At 35.7% G+C, this 15,345-nt stretch overlaps 1 protein-coding gene across 1 annotated transcript; it reads left to right on the top strand.

Moving 5' to 3' along the window:
• Positions 1-1,472: 1,472 nt before the first annotated feature.
• On the top strand, positions 1,473-14,802 carry LOC306887031 (sodium channel regulatory subunit beta-1-like; the record flags this gene model as incomplete). The annotated part of the gene is made up of 5 exons (XM_079444493.1): positions 1,473-1,524; positions 9,764-9,930; positions 11,723-11,960; positions 13,326-13,467; positions 14,736-14,802. The coding sequence occupies 5 exons, from the start codon at positions 1,473-1,475 to the stop codon at positions 14,800-14,802; spliced, it is 666 nt and encodes a 221-aa protein (XP_079300619.1).
• Positions 14,803-15,345: the final 543 nt, after the last annotated feature.

A 15,345-nucleotide genomic window follows, 5' to 3' on the forward strand; every position in this document is an offset into this window, starting at 1 on the left:
ACCAACCGAATGAAGACAAACGTGGAGAAGGAACGTTTTATTGACTAAATGCGTGTGGTATTCGGTAACGGTAGGCAAAACAATCACCCTGAGGTCACGTTTATTATTGTCGACAGGGGAAATACCGTCGACGTTGATATTTCAGTCGTTAATAGGAAAACGGCAACTGAGTATTGTTTAAAAATCTAGGGAGTGCAATTGAAATTATATTACATGTAACGTAGACGCATGAATGATGCATTATTAGCATATTTTTGGTGATCATAATTATTTGCTGTTAGACATATGCCTTGATGCCTGACAGTTGGAAATTACAGACGCTTTAGCAAAATAACAGATGGCATCCGGTCATAGTAAACACTCGCTGCATATGTTAGCAACTTCATATGCATTTATTTAAATGAAACAAAGACAGAAACATTAAATCCAGTAATTAAGTTCATCATATGGGTAGCCTGCTAAATCTACAGTTGTTATTTTATGTGCAATGCAATGCAAAATTCCTCAAAGCATACATTTAGCATGCAATTCCTCTTCTTAATTGGCTATAAGCCTGTAACTTTGAGTTGAAATTGATTCTGAGAGACACATCTTCACGTTGACACCCTAACAAAAGCAATAACTCACAAAAAAACATATAGCAATAAATATCATTTAAAGTAGAAGGGAATGTATGTTTGCATGAAGCCAAAGAAACATAATCATTAAAATTCATTTTACATTTCCAACTCACTGTGGAAAACATTGCGTCACTTGAAATAGTTGTTTTTTTCTCAGGTTAAATCAACCAACCAATGTTTAACATAAATGTATAGCACAAAATCCTTAGTTAATGTCACTTGTCTTCCATTATCTGCATAAATTTCTCATTCTAAACTAATCACAAACCTCAGCTCAAAGTCTTCCACTGTCAAAAAACAAGAAACCGTTTAGTGAATATATCACTATATATATTTAAGAAATCAGATTAGATACTAATCAAAGTATTTTATCACTAAAAAGTGTATTAATATCCATTATTAAGAATGCACTTGCTAACATATAAATAGGTTAAGAAGAACAGTTACTGACTGAAACTTGAGTCTGGCATCTCAGCTCTTTTTACTTTCGTGGAGTAACTGAATACTCTGTGCCGGGACTTATTGAAGCGATCACTTGCACAGAGGGCGTCACATCTCTGATACTCCCTCACTGGACTCCTTTGCTCCTCATCACAACACTCATCTCCCACCAGACTAGAAGGACAGGAGGAAACATCATCAGGGTCTGAACTAAAAGTGAAGCCCACCATCATCAAGCTCATCTGTTCACAGATCCAGAAGACGTCTTTCCATCACAGAGCTCCTGTCTAGCTGTGTACTATTGTCCGAGACCTCCTGCTCTTCAGTTTGAGCCTGTGTTTTGTGTGCGTGTGTTTGTGTGTGTGAAAGACAGAGACACGACTCCGAAAGCGACGCCTATCATCTGTGAAGATGTCTGCACTGCGGCTTCAGTGGGTCCCGGTGCTGTTGTGTTTAACACACGGTGAGTGTCTTAAGCGCACCATGGAGCATTTGAGACACATTTCAAGCCTCACAGCCTTTATCTCTGTCTGTCTGTGTCAATCAGGCCATGACAATGCTGCAGATACCTGTATAGCAGAAATCAACTCGAGATAAATTGTGTTTTGGATAGATAGATAGATACAAATGTATATACATATTTATGATATATAAAAATCGGTGTGGTCCAGACAGTAATATAGCTCTTGCCAAAAGCTTGGTTGCTTCTGTAACAAGCTGTTATTATCTTCTAGTTGGTTGTGAATGCTTTGTTTTGTTTGGGATTTGTAGTGGGTGTCCAAAATATGTGGCTGTCAGCGCTCATGCATAGCCTGAATATCTTTCATCTGTGACTGTAAGAAGGCCAGTGATGGAAATAAATTGCTCTCTGGGGAACAGGTGTTGTCAGTTATGCCTCAGCGTTAGATGTCCTAGTTTACGCAGTGGGGATTTCTATCTCCCCTCATGTCGTGTGTTGGGACGCCCGTTATGAGGATATCTGTATTTCCTGTAATAGTGGCAGGTTATATAAACCACCAGCTATCAGCTGCTTAAATGTTGCACCTGTTTTCCGATGCAAGTCTTTATTTTGTATGCTAATTCTCCATAAGTACTGCAATCAAATGATACACACTTTGTAGAGGTACGAATCTGTTTGCTAAGAAACATGTACATTTCATCTGTTTGCATGATGAGCTGTGCTTTATTGTACTAATTTATTAATTTAGATTAATATTTAAAACATTAAGCAGACCCCTATATCCAAAGCAGCTCACAAAGGCGATCAAGCATATTTTATGCTAATAATAGTTGCATTCATGGTTGCATTGATAATATCAAATATGTAATATTCCTTCATATTTTCTTAATACATGATGTTAAATATGCCCTAAAGAAGGAGTAAAAAATGTTGGAGCAGAAGGTTAAAATGAGAAAATGTGAAAGCTCAAAAGGAGAACTGTTACACAACTCTACTTGTGTAACACCTTTTTGGTACAGTAAGTCATCTCTCAGGATCACTTTAAGGAACCGAGATGAAAGAGAGATGTGAGCAGATGGACAGAATGATAAACCATGTGTGAGAGAATGAGAGCGTGAGAGACAGAAATAAAGTCACCTGTGGTTGCTTGTGATCAGCTTGTATTATACAGTCTAAGAATGGCCAAACTACAGTATCTGAATAGAACTGTCAAACGATTAGGGCCGGTGTAAATTGTTTCTGGAATTTAACGGCAGTGTCACCATATAATGGCATCAAACTTATTACAGCTTCATTCCCCCTTGAGCATCCTGAGGTTAAATGGCTTTCAAGGGCACAACAGTGATGGCTTAGCATGACCTTCTGCCTGCCATCGCTGAGCCTTAAAGAAACAGTCAACCCAAAATGTAAAATTTAGTCGTTATTGTTATGAAGAATATTTCTAAGGGCTATTGAGGGACCATGCCTGTCAAGCTCCAAAAGGACAGAAAACACACACACAAAAAAAGCACAATAAAAACAAAAAAACAAAAACATTGCTGTTGTATAGACTAATATGTAGGATTTTATACACATGGCTTTATTATAAAGCTCAGACAGAAAAAAATACTAATAAATACACCATAACCTTTGGCTTGTTCCTTACAATTCCATTTCTCTTGGCCCCCTTCCTGATTTTTTTTTTTCTGCATGTTTGTCACACTTTAATGTTTCAGATCAAACAAATTTAAATATTAATCAAAGATAACACAAGTAAACACAACATGCAGTTTTTGAATGAAGTTTTTTATTATGAAGGGAAAACAAAATCCAAACCCACATGGCCCTGTGTGAAAAAGTGCTTGCCCCCTAAACCTAATAACTGGTTGGGCCACCCTTAGCAGCAACAACTGCAATCAAGCGTTTGCGATAACTTACAATGAGTCTGTTACAGCGCTGTGGAGGAATTTTGGCCCTCTCATCCTGGCAGAATTGTTGTAATTCAGCCACATTGGAGGGTTTTCGAGCATGAACCACCTTTTTAAGGTCATGCCACAGCATCTCAATAGGATTCAGGTCAGGACTTTGACTACGCCACTCCAAAGTCTTCATTTTATTTTTCTTCAGCCATTCAGAGGTGGATTTGCTGGTGTGTTTTGGATCATTGTCCTGCTGAAGAACCCAAGTTCGCTTCAGCTTGAGGTCACGAACAGATGGCCGGACATTGTCCTTCAGGATTGTTTGGTAGACAGCTGAATTCATGGATCCATTTATCACAGCAAGTCTTCCAGGTCCTGAAGCAGCAAAACAGCCCCAGACCATCACACTACCACCACCATATTTTACTGTTGGTATGATGTTCTTTTTCTGAAATGCTGTGTCACTTTTACGCCAGCTGTAATGGGACACAGACCTTATATATTATATTATATTATAAAATAATAATAAATGTATATTAATATTAAATATATATATATATATATATATATATATATATATATATATATATATATATATATATATATATACACACACATACATACATTTAATATACATTTATTATTATTTTTTAAAGAAATTAAAATTAATACTTTTACTCAGCAAGCATACATTAAATTAATCAAAAGTGACTTTAAAATTGTAAATAATTAATTAATTAAAATAATTAATATATTGCATTAACAATTATATTTTTTGTTCTAAGATTTCTTTTATTTATACAAAACAGCATAAACCTTTAATATAGGTAATTTATTGTTTATGAATTTATTTTTATATATTTTATATTTTTATATTTATATTGTTTTTAATTGACATAATTGCTACAAAATTTCTATTTCAAATAAATGCTGTTCTTTTGAACTTTCTATTCATTAAAAATCTATAACAAATATTAAACAGCACAACTGTATTCAACATTAATAATAATAAGAAATCATTCTTATAGGATCGTGTCACTGAAAACTGGAGTAATGCCTGCCAAAAATTCAGCTTTGCCATCACAGGAATAAATTACATTGAAAATGATATTTAAAATAGAAAACAGGTATTTTGAATATTAATAATATTTTACAATATCACTATTTTTACTGTATTTAATTAAATAAATGCAGCCTTGGTGAGCATAAGAGACTTTTGAATAACAGTGTATCACTTACATTATTAGAGTTGGTAAAGTGCCCGTGCACTTTAGCAACCTCACAAAGATGATGTCCATTTACTGACTTAGAGCAATTTATAGAGTATAGAGCATTGCTATCATCGACAAAGACGAGTAGTGCAGTCGCACAGTGGATATCTTATGCTGCAGTGGATTCCATTATTTAGTGTTGTACTGTGTTACAGTATCTGCTTGGTTTAAATGAAGACTAATAGAAATCAGGACCTGACATTATCACAGTCTTCTTGTGCTGCTCACACTGTGTGAGTCTCCACCAATCTCAGCAGACACCTGCTGTGATAACAGTTTCACCGACTGTTTAACAGCTGTATCATATCCTGCTCTAAACACTGTACTCCAGGAGCGCCATTAGACTGGATTGGTGATGGACGATGCTGTGGATGTTAATGTATGTTTGTTTGGTGTGGGCATGTTACTGGACGCTGATGATTAGCTGGCAGCGAGAGTTCAGTAGTTCTGAAGGAAACATGGAGTGAAGCTGTGGGAGCTGGATGCAGTTAAGAAATATTGGCAGAAATAGTCCTGATTGAAATACATAGAGCATGCAATGTTTTAGTCCTACAATATGATTTCTCATTGAACTGCATTACAAATTGAAGAAAAAACATGCAACATTTCAATAGTGGCGGATATCACCACTATGTTGTTATGGGTGGTTGCCAGAGCTTTGTGTTTAACTAATAGCTTATGTAGTTTTTAATAAGGACACACAACATTAATACCATACTTGCCCATATTTTTTTCATGTTGGATATTGAGTTGTTGAAAAGTTGGTTTTCCCTATTTTTACATTTAGATTACTTTGCCATCATCTAACACTCTCTTAAAGTTAAGTTTGACAATAGTCACTAATAATTTAATACAGACAAATGTCAAATTGAACAAATATCATATGTTATTTATAAAAGAATATATATTTATTATATTCAAACAAAACTATATATTATTTTAATACAGGTTATTTATTATTTAATAATTATTTCTTTTAAATGAAAATCCAAATGGACAAACTCCCTAAACTTAAAATAAATTAAAATATTTAAAATAAACACACATACATACATTTTTTATTGTATTTAGACAAAATAATATAGAATTATATTATAGGTCATTTTTAATTAAATTTAATATTTATCATACCAGCATTTTCATTTTAATATCAGTGGATTCCAATGAACAAACCACCTAACTTAAGCATGACAAATAGTGCTTCTAAGGCAAAAACATATGATTTAAAATGGCAAATGTGTTTTAATATATCATTTAATATATCTTGCTGATCAAGCAATCTATAATGGATACTGGCCAACTGTCAAGACAGCGCCGCTGAGCATTAGCAGACAGGATGGCTGTTTTGCTGATTAGACCTATTCGAACAGCCTAGAAAGGCTGGGGGGGCAGAAGGAAGATGGCTATTAATCATTTAACAGAGGTTAAAAACAGAGGCCCAGAAACAGGCAAACCAATGAGGAGCGAGTCTTTGTATTCTAAGCAGATTTTCAACAGAATCCAGCGCTGTCATACTCGCTCAGAAAGCAGTGACGCAGGTTTTATGCACACATGGGTCTGGCAGTGAAGTGCATGTGAGAAAAGGTGTGTCTGAATGCAGCGTGTGCCGTGTTGGAAAGCGGATGAGATGGTGGGGGAGGGCGCAGAGAACGTGAATGCTAAATCTGAGCAAGGGCACACAAGGACATAATGTATGAAGGACATCTCTCGCTGGTGAAATATTTAAAGCTCACACCAGTTAAATTGAGAAGCTGAGGAAATGGCAATTGCATGAGGAAAAGAGAAATTGTAGCGCAGCCCACCCGTCATCCCAGTTTCAAAAATGGATGTGAAAAAAACAGTTTCTTAGAACTTAAAAAGAACAGGGTTTGTCTTTAGATCTGGTCGCCTGGGGAAATATCACAACCGTTTGCCATTTACCCTTGACCAGTGGGTCTCCAACAGAATCGCTCGTTGTGGATTCATTTTAGAGATTAAAGACCGGAGTGGATAGAGATGCGAATGTAGATTCAACAGGACGATTGTTAGACCACAGTGACAAAAATACTGGCCAACTTGATATCACATATTTGGCGATGTATCAAATAGCCCTTGTTTCTATGGAAAGTCTCCACCCTGGAGCTCAGTGTTTGTCACAGATCTTTGCCATTTCCCATGAGGCCAGGCTGTATATGTTACTGCTATACAGTTTGAGAATGCTGGCTGGCATGGAAACGTTGTCCTCGGCTGCTTGTTTTCAAGCCTGAATCAGTTTTCAAAAGGGTTTTTCTTTTCTATCTTTGTATGTCTCATTGCACCACAGTAGAGCAAACATCACCAAGGTCATAGGTTCAATTTCCAGGAAATACATGAACTGATTAAATGTTTTCTTGAATGCAATGCAAGCTGCTTTGGGTAAAAGCATTTGTGAAATTGGTCACATTTTCGTCCAAAAACGTTAAAAAGCAGTTGTTAAAAGCGCTTAATTCAACTCTTTAATGTATTAATTCAGTCCTGGGATTAAGCAGCCGTTGTGCAGTCTAATCTGGAATAAATTGCATAATGTAATCTCTGTAAAAAAGGTTTATGTAACGATCCTGCCGCCGCAGTGACATTGACAGAAGTGTAGACAGGAATTTTTGACAGGTCTAAGCTCAGCTTATTGTGAATATACTGGCCCTCCTTTGCTTTTAAAGGGCAATGTCTCCTTCCAGCCCACTCTTTATAGTGTCCTTTGATGTATCTGCTTATTTCGATTCCTAAAAATCACCAGCTGTTTGTTGCTGTCATCTAAAGTTAACATGAAATCAAAATTCACCATTTATCTGTTTTGTCTCAAAATCCAATCAAAAATGATGCAAAGTCCTCATTCTACATTTTTTCTTTTCCATTACACTCAGATGTGCGTCAAAAGAAAGAAAACTTTGAAGTTAATCGTTAAAAAACGTTATATGCCCAGCTAACTGGGAACGTTCTCAGAACTTTGGCTCATGTTCCAGCAAGGTTCTCTCAAAGTTATGAACAAACATTCCTTTAGAGACATTAATTGAATGTTATCTGGTCTTTAATAACATTCTCAAAAAATTAGCACAAAAACATTATTTATACATTGTTTTTTTTCTGAAACATTTAAATTGGATTCATTTAACATTTTTTTAACGTTACTACTTGTCTTAGAATGCCCAGAGAACATTCAAAACTAACATTCTCATAATGTTTGCAATAAGATTAGTTCCTCACTGTTTTCTCTAGCAGCTGCATAGGCAAGAATACATGTTTTTTAAACATTTAAAGGATTAGTTTACTTCCAGAATAAAAATGTCCTTATAATTTACTCACCACGTCACCCAAGATGTCTTTCTTCCGTCAAAAAGAAATTCTAGGATTTTTCTCCATATAGTGGACTTCAGTGGGAGCCAATGGGTTGAAGGTCCAAAATGCAGTTTTAAAGCACTCTACACAATCCCAGCCGAGGAATAAGGGTCTTATCTAGCGGAACAATCTGCCATTTTTGGCAAGACAAGCATCTGTGGTTAAAAAGTATATGAATTCTTAATTTTATTTAAAGAAAATTACTGATTGTTTTGCTAGATAAGACCCTTATTCCTCAGCTGGGATCATGTAGAGCACTTTGAAGCTGCATTGAAACAGCAATTTGGACCTTCAACCCATTGGGTCCCTGTTGAAGTCCACTATATGGAGAACAATCCTGGAATTATTTCCTTTCGACCGAAGAAAGAAAGACATGAACATCTTGGGTGACATTGGGGTGAGTACATTATAATGATTTTTTTATTCTGGAAGCGAACTAATCCTTTAAAAAATAAGGATATATTTTCATTAAAAAGAGGGCATTTTTAAAACTTTATGGGAATATTTGCAAAACGTTCTTAGAATATATTTTTGTTAGCTGGTTGGAATCTTTAGCAAATCTCAAAATTGAAATCCATTGTCATAATGTAAATTACAAAGGTGTGATTGTAATTTTTAGTGTTTAACAAAAAGTATCAAATTTAGATTTCAGCCATTTATTGATTTGCTTGTTTTAGGAGTATGTCAGCATGTTTATACCCTACCCTTTCTTCTCAAACTGTAGTGTTTCTATGATGATAATTGCCTTTCCTTCCCAGTCTGCCCTTCTTTTTCCTCTCTGCAGCCAATCAGAGGCCAATAAATCAATTATCTGTCAATGATAATCAGTGATGTGATGGATGTAACACTGAAAACGTTTAACTCTCTGTCTCCCTCTTTCTCTCTCGTATGCTTCCTCTCTTGTCTTCCAGTTGATGTAGCACTAATTTTTACTCTTTCTCTCCTTCCTCTTTTCCTCTCAGCCATCAAAAGCCAATTGTAAATGTTGTTTTCCTGAGTATTACAGTAAAGAAATGCCCATAAAAAAAATATGTAAACAGTAGAACGTCCTGCGGGACGACTCTAGTTAATAATGTAAATCTGTAGCTGTGATTGATGTGTGTGCAATGTTTCCTGTCCCTCATCTCATTGCGCATATAAAAATACTTCTCCAGAGGTCAGAATTGCAAAAAGATCTTTGGTTGAGAGCGATGCAGATGTCTCTGTGGAAACTGCAGGGTGAAGTGTGAGAGAGAGAGATACTTGGAATATCAGGTGTGTTATTTTTTGCTAGTGTTTGCGACTTCCTGGCATATATAGAGACTTGCATCTATATATGAAAATAGATTAATGACTCGAAAAAGGATCACAGCTCACCACTAACCATTTATTTCCCCTCAAAGCTCTTTTTCTGCTAGGACAAAAAAAAACAAAAAACTGGCAAATACTGTGCTCTGAGCTCACAGTTAATTCGGACTATTTTAATGCACAGTTTTCATGAGTGGAAATAAAACTTGCAAGAAAACGCTATGCCTTGAACTAAAAAAGCCAGCATGCATAATTCCCCAAAAATGGGAACGCATGCTAAAAAATAAATAAATGAAAAAATGAAGGAGATTTTGACGCAGTAATGCCTGTCAGTTCTAAACAAAAATGTGGGCATCAGTACGACTTAATAGAGTGTTTTATGAAGTCAAGCAGCTGTGCCTGTTTCTGTCACTGAATGTTTTGTTCTTCCTGTAGCTTGGCTCTGCCATGGGGCTTGTGTGGAAGTGGACTCCGACACGGAGGCAGTGATGGGGAAAGGCTTCAAATTGGGCTGTATCTCTTGCAAGATGAGAGGGGAAGTACCGGCCTCTGCCACAGTGGACTGGTGGTTCATGGCCAAAGGCGAGAGTGAATTTGCACATGTGAGTATGAGACCAAAGACCAACCATTACAGTTAGACTTCACATTACTGAAGTCAAGCTGCACATGATGCATTACCTCAATTAATGTGCAGTTGCTTTTTCAAATTTTTATAGTACAGTACTATACTATAGTACAGCTGCATGCCTGCGTGAAATGCTCAAAACAATCAATGCACCTTAATTATTTTCATGGTTAAAAAAACAACAACATCATCTAAACCCCAAGGCAGATCTTAAAATGTTGCATTTTTAATGCAAAGCCAGGGTCATGCATTTTTTATGACTGTCTTTGTGGTCAGAAGTGAATTACTGCACATCATTTTCAGCAAGGAACATTCCCGAGCAGAGTCTGTGGACAATTTACAAGGAAGGCAGATTAAGTTCTTTGCCATTACAACAACTAGCTGCGACTTAAAAACTACAGTGCCAACAAATATGAATTACACACATGCATTTTTCAGTGTTATGCCATAGTCATTTGTGAGAGACAAATTACTAGATTTATATTTGTTATGCGATAATGAATGAGCATGAGAAACATTACATGCATGAGGAATATATTATATACACTTTATAATATTTTTGAATATTTAATATTTACAGTTCCATTAAAAATGTGAGATTATTGGAATATTAAAATAATAAAAGGGTGAAAGTACACACATCTGAAAATATCTTAGCCAGGTGCAAGATCAAAGGGTATCATCAAAAAGTAGAAAAAAGCAGCTTTTTTCCACTTTTTTCTGTTTGCCTGATGAAGATCTTTGGACCGAAACGTTGCTATTTTAAAAATGTTTGAATAAAGGGAATAACAGTGTGCAGATCTTTTTTTCCACTTTTTCCATATTAAAATAATGTAATGTCCTGCAGTTTTCAGGGTTTCTGCACATTTTAACCAATTCATTTCCATGGCCTTTCTAGAATACTGGATAAAGATTTATAAAATCATTTCATAGAGAAATATATATTTATTATATGTTTTAGTGTCCTATAGAAATGTTGATCTTTCTGTTGTTTTGTAAATATTTGTGGAATTTTTCTAGCAACTTATTGTTTGAATTTATTTATTTAAATTATTATTAATCATATAAGCAAATTTATTTCAGTGTAAGACCACCATCTAATATGAACTCTTTTAGAACAGACCAAAACTAAAAATTTTTATTAAATTTTTGTATTATGTTAATATACTGTTTTTATGATTTTTGTATTTTACTCTTTACATGACTTTGAAAAACTAAAATTGGAAATGACATTATATTTACAGCTTTTCCATGACTGTTAAAGGGATAGTTTACCCAAAATGCAAATTCTGTCATCATTTAATTCATCAAGTTGTTCTAAACCTGTGCGAGTTTCTTTATTCTGTTGAACACAAAAGAAGATATTTTGAAGAATGTAAAGCAAACAGCTGAAAAACAGTAGCCTTTGACTTCCATAGCATTTTTGTTCCATACTGTTTGGTTACCAGCATTCTTCAAAATGTCTTCTTTTGTGTTCCACAGAAGAAAGAAACTCGTACAGGTTTGGAACAACTTAAGGGTGAGTAAATGATGGCAGAATTTCAGTCGTCTCTTTAACCTGATAGTGCTCTTCTGTAGACAGAGGGCAGTGTAGAGCAAAACACAGACAATAACAAGTCAACCACTGACCTTGTGTCTTTATAACAGCGATTTTTAGCGACACGAAATACTGGAGAATTTAAAAAATGGCTGTTTTGGGTGCTGAATAAATGCTGTGTCCTTCACAGCAGTCTCGCAAGCTAATAAGAGCTCTTCTTTCTTACAATTAGATCTACAGTTATGCAGAAATGACAGGCTACATAATGGATGACCGCTTCAATGACCGCCTGGCCTGGAACGGCAGTAAAAAAACAGATGATGTGCAGGACGGCTCAATTTTCATCCTTAACGTCACCTTCAACGATACCGGCACCTATCGATGTTTCTTCGAACGCATTCTTGTCTTCCCCAATTACGAGTACCACACCAATGCCAGCAAGTTTATCAACATCAACGTAGTAGGCAAAGGTATGTTCATTAAAACAGACAGTGGGAATAAGGAAATTTACATAAAATGAAGCAAATGCAAACAGAGACAAATCAAAATAAAGAAGTGTCAACATCATTGGCCTGACAATATCCTCAATCCAACCTTGAAAGGAACTCAAGGGTGTGTCCATAAAGAAAGATGAGTCAACACTGAATAGAAATGGCTTTGAAATGTCAAAAACAAGGACACTGTCTTTGCCTTTACACAGCCCTGAAAGCAAAGTGTTGTCATGGCAGCAGCATCAAGGCTTTCATCATCATTGGTGTCAGTTGCGATTTTCTAGGCCGATATGAACTATACTCTCATTCCAGCGTAATAATAAAGGAGCTTTGCTGCCGTACCATGGGTGCAGCAGGCGCAATGATATTAAGCAGGGCCTGAAAATAACAACGACTATAGAAATAAAAAAAAATTTTTTTTTGTGAATGTCCTAATTGAGGTACAGGATGTGAAAATTTCAGATAAGTGTTCATGTTATATATTTTGGTTGCATTTGGGAGTTAAAATAGCATTTAAATAGGTATATAATATCATAATATCGATATACTCCTGAATCGAATCTAATTGGAATAGTATCGTAGAGTCTTTTGAGGTATCGCTGGGTCTGAGTATTGTGACGAACCATCCGATTTACCTAGCTGGGGACTATTTTCATTTTAGTATATAACTAACACTGGTAGTGCAAGGAGAGCAGGTTCTAATTGAAGCCTGTTCACACAAATACAAATAAAAAGGTCATTGTGACTTTTTTTTTTCTTGTAAAAATTTTGTATCACAATTTTAGTAAACAGGCTTCTATAAGGTTCAAATCCCATTCTAATGAACGATTTTAGACTGAGTTTGATAGCCAGTCATCACAAGGCAAGGCATTGATGTATTATTTTGTGTTTAGGGGGAAGTATGTGCAGAGTATTTTGGACAAACACTTTCCACCATTAATAATAATTGCATAATAAACAGCCAAATTATCAAATTGTAATTTTCTGTTGTTGATGCACTCAAAATCAGCTTCTGAGGAATCTGAGGGGTCACATGTCTGCTTTGATGATTCTGCTGACAACATGTCTGTCCACTTGGACACAAGTCATCATGTCATATTTGCTGACGGTGATAAATCAGTCAGACGCATCTTTACTTCCTGTCAGAGGCCCACATCAGCACTGATGTCACTACTGATCATTATGAGAGTTTGTGTCATAGTACTGTAATCTGCACAAATACTTCTATCATTGATCAAAATTCAAAGAGTAATCAGATAAGGTGCTATGGAGTATATGAAAGTCATAAAAGAGCCTAATATAGATTTCTGAACTGAATTTAAATTTGTTCTCACTCACCCCTAGCTACACGAGGCATGGCGTCCATCTTATCCGAGATCATGATGTACGTGTCCATCATCGGGCTGCAGTTGTGGCTGCTGGTGGAGATGGTCTACTGTTACAGGAAGATCGCAGCAGCTGGAGAGGAAGCACTGAGAGAGAGCGAGTGAGTGACGTCTTCACATTTGCCTTTTCCAATGCCTCATTAAGGACCCATAGGGATATCCTATTAAAACAGGAAATTTGGGATTAAACATATTAAAGGGCGTATTTCTGTACCACCATAAACAGATGTGAAAATCTATTTAGTTTATATGGTAAAATTTTATTTTGTGAATTGGAGTGCAATAGCATGTACACTTAAAAATATAGGTTCTTTATTTAACCTTTAACATCCATGGGACATTTCAATACCACAAAACATTCCTTAGTGGAGAAAGGTTCTTTAGTACCTTTATTTTTAAAAGAATAGTTCACCCAGAAATTAAAACTTGTGACCCTGGACCACAAAACCAGTCTTAAGTCGCTGGGGTATATTTGTAGCAATAGCCAAAAATACATAGTTTGGGTCAAAATTACAGAATTTTTTTAATGCCAAAAAACATTAGGATATTAAGTAAAGATCATGTTCCATGAAGATATTTTGTAAATTTCCTACTGTAAATATATCAAAACTTAATTTTTGATTAGTAATATGCATTGCTAAGAACTTCATTTGGACAACTTTAAAGGTGATTTTCTCTGCATTTTGATTTTTTTTTTTGCACCCTCAGATTCCAGATTTTCAAATAGTTGCATCTCGGCCAAATATTGTCTGATCATAACAAACCATACATCAATGGAAAGCTTATTTATTCAGTTTTCAGATGATGTATAAATCTAAATTTTGAAAAATTGACCCTTATGACTGGTTTTATGGTCCAGGGTCACATTTGCTGAAAATTTAACCATCATCAGGCCATACAAGATGAAGATGTAGATTTTATTTCTTCATCTGAGAAAGAAGCATTACATCGCTTGCTCACCAATGAATCCTCTGCAGTGAATGGGTGCCGTCAGAATGAGAATCCAAACATCTGATAAATACATCACAACAATCCACAAATAATCCAAGTGACTCCAGTCCATCAATTAACACTTTGTGAAGTGGAAAGCCGGTTTCAAAGCTAACAAACATGCAGTGAAAACTTTAAAACATCAATTTTATGAATGACAAAATATATAAAAAACGACCCCTACAATAAAAATTTTTTTTTTTACATTTCCACCCCTTAGTTTTCACTGCTTTTCTTCCTTCAAAACTATATTTCCCTTAATCCCAAACTGATCTATATTTTTCTGCAAGCTGCTGTGCTCAAAACCTTTCAAGCTCTTGTTGCTGTTCTTTTCTTCATTACCTTTTCTGTCCCTTCTGCCCTCCTTCCGTTCTCTTAGGGCGGAATATTTAGCTATAACCTCGGAGAGCAAAGATAATTGTGCAGGTGTAACGGTGGCAGAATAACACAGGTGGGTTAGTTAAATGTACCTGTGATGGTCACATCTGGACTTTTCTGTATTCCAAGTCAGTTAAACAATTTGCCTTTTGTTTCATTTCAGGTCCAAAAAAAGTCTCAATCTAAAAGCTTGATGCTCCGTCCAACACGGCCTCCTCCATCACCCTCACCGGCTCTCTGTGAAACCGCAGGGCTGCTGTTTGACCTTTGAGTACAACTGTGACAGAACCGCCATTCAAAACCATCAGGGAAACACACAGTCACACATTACATCAAAAGGATAACGAATGAATGATGCATTCATTGGTTCAAGCATGAATCTATAACACTGAACATGACTTGTACATACGTTTTTTAGCTTTTAACACCTCTTTGCTTTTTCCACATAACTTTACATGCAATAAAAATGAGTCACCACAGTATATCTACTGAGCCAGAGGACATCAAAAAGATTATAAAGTGTATAAAAAAAAAAAAAAAAAAAAAAAAAATCACTGGCATATTTAACTGAGCCAGAGACAAAAAAAAAATAAAAAAAGGACTTTCAAATG

This window comes from Barbus barbus, assembly GCF_936440315.1.
Source record: "Barbus barbus genome assembly, chromosome: 21".
NCBI lineage: Eukaryota > Metazoa > Chordata > Actinopteri > Cypriniformes > Cyprinidae > Barbus > Barbus barbus.